Raw genomic sequence first — 6927 nt, forward strand, 5'->3', positions numbered from 1 at the left:
AGCAAGCATAGTTTACATGAATGAGCAAGTATAATAACATTTGAAAGACGCAGTTGGTAAAGTACGTATATGATGGCACAGTCGCGCATGCCTGCGATGCGGCATCTGATCCACATTGATACTTCGAGTTGAAAAATGCTTTCATCACGGTGATGGAGACCATTAGACATTAGTATCAGACCCTTAGATTCTTGACTCAAGATTCCGGGGCGTGACATGAGTGATCTGCGACACAGCGGGGCCAGTAATGATTCTAAACAAGATGTTGAGCCTCCAAGGAATGCATCCACTGCCACAACATGTGACGTAGAGATTACCTGTAAACGATGTTCACCTCTGTGCCCGTTATAAGCGAACTACTACCAGCTACGTAGCTGATGCTTCGTACTGAGTGACCTTGCACAAAAATTTCCACGAACGAATGAATTGATAGCTCAACACTCATGAGTGACACATGATACGATCAATTGCAAGAACAAGAAGACGAATCTTCGAGGAGCGTAGAATGGACATGCACTTGCTCATAGCGCACAAACCATTAACCGCAAAACGTCAAGTGCCTTGCATATCTCAATAGATATATAATTATAATACCAAAAACGAAGATGCGAGATCACCCCCACAGCCCGATTGTTTGCACTTAGAGTGCATTCCACTTAAATCTCACCCTGAGCTACTCTCTTAGCGACGGATAATCCGATAACGTACATGCTCTCTTTGCCTTTGCGACACACTTCGCCATGTGGATCATAGTCACCTTGGTCCCACCTCAACGGGGATCCGTCCACAGTACCAATAGCAGCCGCGCGGATCGATCTCAACGAAGCGATCGTGAACAAGGGAGAATTCTCCATCTCAATCGCCAAGGCTCCAGCTGTGGCGTTCTTGACCCAGGAAGTCTCTTCACAAGGACCGGCATAGAATAGGGCGGAACTCAATGTTATACCTGTGTGACAGTTGTGGACCCCCATATTCTTGGCGGCATCGCGTAGAGCCAAGCAAATCTCGCTATCAGCGATGGCAGGAAAATAGGTTGGAACCAGATATTGAGTAACACCATCTTCACGACAAGCACCGGTACTAACAACAAGGTCACCAGTCTTGATCGTATCGGGCTTGAGAGAGCCACATGTTCCCAATCTCAAGATAACTTTGGCACCACATTTGATAAGCTCTTCAAAGCATATCATAGCACCTGGTCCCCCGATTCCGTGGGAACAAATGCTCAGCTTCACACCCTCGAACTCGACGTTGTAGGAGCGATATTCACGATTGAAGGAGAGCTCCTTGAAGGTATCACAGAACTTTGTAGCCAAAACCTCAGCGCGAAAGGGATCTCCAACGACCAAAACAATAGGGTTTATGTCACCCTCGCATATCTTCAGATGAGGAGCTTCATAAGTCATTGGAAAAAAGCTAGAATTAGATGCACCTACAGGAATTGGGATTCTCAACTCGACGACAACCGTCTCGATTCATGACTTGATCATCAAGCGCACTCAGGTGACTAAAGCTGACTGACGCCGCGGCATGACGAGATTAGATCGTTGCACCATAGAAAAACAACCCGCGGCGTGTGCTCAAACAAGAGTGTCGATATATTTCTGAGGACCTAACGGGAGACCTCGGAAACTCAAGAGTAATAAGAATGACAATAACCCACTAGCAGCCGTCCAACGCAACCAGTTCAATCAAGGGGAACACAGATGAGTGTGAACACAACGGAGGGAATCTAGAAAAACGGTTCCAGATTCCCTAAACGGAAGCGCGCGCCCCAATGGGACAGTGTGGGCACGTGATGACACGGATCATGTGCCGAGTTACTGGTTGAACACCTAAGGGCACACGCTATTGGTCATTTGGAACTTGCTAAGTCACTCACCAAAAGGATAGCGGCAATCGCTACTGCGACAACCATCCAAGTCAGCACTCCTGGGAGGCCTGCTAATGTGCTTGACTGGCTCACCTCTGCCAAGGCGGGGATTCTGTATGCCTATAGACCGTCAATTCACGTAATATAAATTCACCTCCCCACTCGACTTACGTCCTCACATCCCTCAAGAATCCCTATTCTATGCTCAGCTGCGATTCTCCTCGCAAAATCAGAGTGGCCGATCTCCTCGAAATGATCAGTCAAATCCTTGCCTGCGTTACTCAGTATGACCTACACGAACCACGACTTCACTCTGTCATTCATCAAGTGACAGATGCTAGCGTCAGCAATAAGACAGTCGAATACTCACCGTGGGACCGCCTGGGTGCTCGGCGAGAAAACTGGTCACATCGTAGACACCACCATGCAAGATAACCCAACAGTCGGTCTTCTCAGTATGTTCGGCCACCTCTGCAGCTGTTATGATGGGCAGCTCGTTTCTCGACATCTTTTCATCTGCTCGGGACATTTCAAGGTCGACAAGAAAAATCTGTGATGTGTTCGTGAACATTGATCTGTGAAGTCGACAGAAGCAGAAGTGATTAACGAGAACAGGGTTCATATCATGAAACCATAACCATTGACCACAAGTTGAGTCAGAACCCTAAAATTCTGCTGTGATCTGTCCCTGTGAGGGAGAGTGGGTACTGATAAAGCCGTTCATGGCATGCAGTATTCCAATGTGAAGTAGCGGGTGGAAATCATCTCTCCTGGCACTTTGATATCAACTTGGCATCATTCCTCTTCAACGGAATGATATCAATCACACCGCGGTCGAAGGTTTTCACATCTAATAGCCCCCAGGTGAACTACGAGTAAATCGCTAGTCAGCACTTCCCTGAGAGTATCACTCAAATTCGCCCTAGCCGGCACTAAACGGCAAGTTAAACTCGGCAATCAACACACGGCCCATACATGATAAGAACACGAAGCGAAGAGAAATAGTAACGGTCCGTTGAAAAATAATGAGCCAGTCACAGACAGTCGTTGAGTTGAGTCTTAGCATCGAAGCTCAGTAGCACGTGCCACCAATGAGGTGACCCTCCAACAGAAGAATAAGTACTCTCAATTTCGAATTTGGTTGGCTCAGTTCGTACCAAAGTACCTTTCCCCGAGGTCAGAAGCATGCCAGTGGTGTGAATCGAGAGAGATAGCCTACCTGTCACCGAAATCCCCCAGTCCAGGAACAATATAAGCTCGATGATTAAGACAGCGATCGAGACAGGCGCTGAGTATACGTATCTATGAGGTTCGCGATGGGCCGATGACCCAGCGCGGTGATGTCCACCTTGGGGTATCTCGACATGAGACGATCGATTCCTTCAGGACAAGAGACGATGTTGAGGAACACAATATTCTCTTCTTTAGCCTTGCACTCAGTGCTTCTCAGGAGGCATCTTATGGCCTGAAGCCAGCGATGATCAAATTCATCATACAAGTGCCGCATTCTACCATGGTGGAACTTCCAGCAGTACCGAGCATCGGGTCCAACAACAAGATCTTCGGTGAAGTTCTAAAGATTGTGATCAAGTCAGGATCAAACCGGTGTTAACAGCAGCTCCATCCCTCTATTACTTGCCGGACGGCAGTTTGATATAAAATAGTTCAGGCATTGCCGTCTCCTCATCACGTTGGATGAGTATCTTCCCAGTCCTGGCCTCAGGGAATATCTGTCGGACTGGACCCTCCATACTCTCGCCAGCACGAACACTGACCGAAAGTAAGATATTACAACGCTACGCGCGAGTCCGTGAGCTCGTGTGAGGACAAACGGATTATTCACATCAGAAATCGCAGTCCCCTTACACGCTGACGGCAACGAGACCAGCCTCCGAGAGACTAACTCCGTTCACAGTTTCTTGAGTCGGCGTAGTAACACACCTCTCCTCAGACCTGCAAGATGCCTCCGACACTCCATCGACTGCCGCTCACCTTATCCACCCAAGATCGATGGCCGCCCTAATAAGCATACTTGTTATGCATCCAGATGCGCGACGGAAATCCGAACGACCCGCGTTAGAGTCTCGTAAAACCGTCATTTGCGACTTCAAAAAAAGTGTCGACCCGATAACGTGAACACGGCCCTGATGCCTAAACAAGAAGAGGAGCTCCGTGTCGGCAGGCGATATCTCTACCTCCGAGGTCTCACTCACCTCGAAACGGTGCTGAATATCCGTTCCTTCTCAGCACGGTCACTGGCGTCAACGATAGAAGGAGTCATGCCACACATTGTAACCCACAATAGAATGATTCTATTGGAATTCAACTTGAAGACCTATCCACCTGTTACTGCCTCATTTTTCCGGTACGAATCGCGACCTCCCACCCAAAATAAAGTTCAACGATAACGGACAGCTCCACGACACTACCCAGTCAGTTGAATCAATAGCTGAAGATGTATGGTCTACCATCTTACTCCATCAGAATGCATCTACCTATCGAGTGACCGAAAGGACTAATAAACAATCAAAGATTCATATCGTAGCAACTTTTCTCCCGACGTGAGTGTGGCGTTTGACCCCACCACAGCACGGCTTATTTTAATGAGTTTTGCACATATAGGAGTTCGTTTCCTCAGAACTCATCTACACGCACACTCACATTGCCAGTCATTCCCTTGCCCACCAACAGACTACAACTCAAGTCGCTATAGAGATACCACGAGACGCTGAGTTGCTAGAAGTTCTAGTAACACTTCGGAAGGTGCGCTGTCCTCGAGTCGATGTCTTCGAGTCGTCGAAACACGTGCTCGCGTGCGGAATATTCTCTGGATTGTAACCACCATGCTCCCGCCATAATGGAGCAGGAACATCCGCCTATGCTGCCATTGAAATCCGCCTCGTATTAACGTCTCCACGACCATCACTACTAACTTGTACAACAAAGAATTCGAGGAGAGGAAGGGGAGCAGCTCTATCAGAAACTACTCAAACTAATTTAATCAAACCCTGTCTTCTCAGGTAGCCAAAATTAATGCTTCGAAGCGATCTAAAACTCCGTACAGACATACTTGCTAACATCCATCAGGCGGTGCCCTCGAAGGCGGGTGCCATTCACAGTCTCCTCCGTACCGGTAGTGACGCGCATCTCCTCCTCGCATCCACGTCATAGACGATAGCTCTACCACGGCAAACACGGATCCGTAATTGTCTATCACAAGTGAACAACTTGTCGATCGGCAGCCTTATGATAATGTCGTCCGCTGCTCTGCAGAGCTCCGCTGATTCCATATTCCCGTCAAACCGTCATTTACGAATTTTACAAAAATTTGGTCCGCGCAATCTATGCACATTTCGAGGGAGCCCGAGACGACATCCATGCAACTATCCCCCTTAAGAGGCCCCTTACCCGGACTCCCTTTACCCCGCCCCCCGCAATTTAACACTATGTATAACACTCGAACCAGTGGATCAATAAACACAGACAACTTTGAACGATGAGCATCAAGACCTGCATCATTTGCTGCTGCTCCTGATGGCAGCCCTCAAAGCGTCACATATATCCGAACGACAATAGTGCGACAGACGGGAAGAAGAGTGTATAGAAGTGGACAAACGATGTGCTCTACCCTAGTACGACTGACAAACGCCACTGCCTCGTGTTCACATATCGCTCACGCTACTCGCGAAGTGGAGGCCGACACCCCGACTGTTCTTCCGACGGGGTCGCACATTCTCACTGGCCTAAACGGTATGTATCAACCCAGATCAGCATCACCCAGCACCGTACCCTTCCATCTTCCATAACGTCACCATCCTCTCTAGGCTGAGGAGACTCATCAGGTATACGTTCATTCTCCCTTGCACGGGCACGCTCCGCCTCTCGCTCTTTCTTAAGGGCCGCCAAGTATTGACCATAGACGAATCTAAATTCCATGACATCGCATAAGGTGTTTGGAGTATCCCGTACATCCCGAGTCCGATGCAGACAAGAATACCACCCAACACTTGATGAGGGAAAATCGGTTCTCCAAGAAGGAAGTGCGCAAAAATGAAGCAGAACACTGGCTGGGTTACCTAAGGTAAAAGGACCCGACAGTAGCAACACAGAATTGATCATTCGTAAGCTACCTGATAGAGCCCGACCGCGATGGGCCCAAGCTGCTTCACAGCTGCTAATTGGATCCTCCAAGAGATAAGAATGATGAAAAAGACAGAATACAAAACTGCGCCCCAACCTGGGAATCCTAGCATCGAAATGAGGTACCTATGAAAGAGTATACACATGGTCAAACGGGAAGGGACTGTTGCTTGTGACCGAAGGACCCAGGTTCTAGACTCTCACCATGTCCTCGGCATATCCCATCCAAGCACACTAAGTGTGAAGGGTGTCGTGAAAGCGAATAAACAGACGATCTGGTAGAATTGAACCTTGCGAGGAGCGATTAACTGGGCTAGATGATTCGAGCATGAGGTCCCAGAAAGGATGAAGCCAGTGAGATTGCGATAACTATTACCGCCATAGGCCTCATCGTGCTGAGAGCGACCTTCTGCCCAGTTACTTGAATAGATTTAGTCACGGGTACCTGACAGTGTGTAATGGAGTCTTGAGAAGCTGTTGAGGCAGGCATGTCGAAATGCATCACATGCAATCATTATAAGAGAAACAACCCGTTGAATTCAGATCAAAGTCAAGGAACACTTCCTCGACTCTGGCCTGAACTCAACAACTCCCTGACGATGCAGTAACGATTGAACTGTATGTAGCCTCATCGTAGCACGAAGGACGCGGATAACTTACTCCTAGAAGAATGAGAAAGCCCAAGTCCACTCCACCGAAATCGTAACCCTTAGCAGCGATGAACACGCCTATGCAACCGACGAGCATAGATAGGTACCTGAAGAGGTTGAACATAGGAGCGGATCACGTGAACAAGATACGCAATTGCCCTGTCCTGCATTTTATCAGGATGACCATCATGCCCTGCAGTTCCTACTTTATTCTATTCCCCTTCTCTAACCCAAATGCTACTGCCAACATGCAGGTGCAGACGG

The 6927-nt window shown here is 48.3% G+C and overlaps 4 protein-coding genes across 4 annotated transcripts; all 4 read right to left on the bottom strand.

Moving 5' to 3' along the window:
• Nucleotides 1-478: 478 nt before the first annotated feature.
• On the bottom strand, nucleotides 479-1409 carry Pmar_PMAR029501 (uridine phosphorylase, putative). Its single transcript, XM_002773475.1, has one exon. The coding sequence runs from the start codon at nucleotides 1404-1406 to the stop codon at nucleotides 657-659; it is 750 nt and encodes a 249-aa protein (XP_002773521.1). The 5' UTR covers nucleotides 1407-1409; the 3' UTR covers nucleotides 479-656.
• A 411-nt stretch (nucleotides 1410-1820) lies between these two features.
• On the bottom strand, nucleotides 1821-2402 carry Pmar_PMAR029502 (Cytochrome b5, putative; the record flags this gene model as incomplete). Its single annotated transcript, XM_002773476.1, has 4 exons — nucleotides 1821-1835; nucleotides 1883-1993; nucleotides 2045-2164; nucleotides 2244-2402. The coding sequence occupies 4 exons, from the start codon at nucleotides 2400-2402 to the stop codon at nucleotides 1821-1823; spliced, it is 405 nt and encodes a 134-aa protein (XP_002773522.1).
• Nucleotides 2403-2634: 232 nt separating this feature from the next.
• On the bottom strand, nucleotides 2635-4163 carry Pmar_PMAR029503 (uracil phosphoribosyl transferase, putative; the record flags this gene model as incomplete). Its single annotated transcript, XM_002773477.1, has 7 exons — nucleotides 2635-2742; nucleotides 3222-3338; nucleotides 3386-3446; nucleotides 3509-3643; nucleotides 3740-3826; nucleotides 3866-4024; nucleotides 4087-4163. 7 exons carry the CDS (start codon nucleotides 4161-4163, stop codon nucleotides 2635-2637), a joined length of 744 nt encoding a protein of 247 aa, XP_002773523.1.
• A 1372-nt stretch (nucleotides 4164-5535) lies between these two features.
• On the bottom strand, nucleotides 5536-6787 carry Pmar_PMAR029504 (conserved hypothetical protein; the record flags this gene model as incomplete). The annotated part of the gene is made up of 7 exons (XM_002773478.1): nucleotides 5536-5616; nucleotides 5663-5798; nucleotides 5843-5949; nucleotides 6004-6139; nucleotides 6218-6303; nucleotides 6390-6458; nucleotides 6674-6787. 7 exons carry the CDS (start codon nucleotides 6785-6787, stop codon nucleotides 5536-5538), a joined length of 729 nt encoding a protein of 242 aa, XP_002773524.1.
• Between the last annotated feature and the right edge of the window lie 140 nt (nucleotides 6788-6927).

Source organism: Perkinsus marinus (genome assembly GCF_000006405.1).
Source record: "Perkinsus marinus ATCC 50983 genomic scaffold scf_1104296958776, whole genome shotgun sequence".
Taxonomy (NCBI): domain Eukaryota; phylum Perkinsozoa; order Perkinsida; family Perkinsidae; genus Perkinsus; species Perkinsus marinus.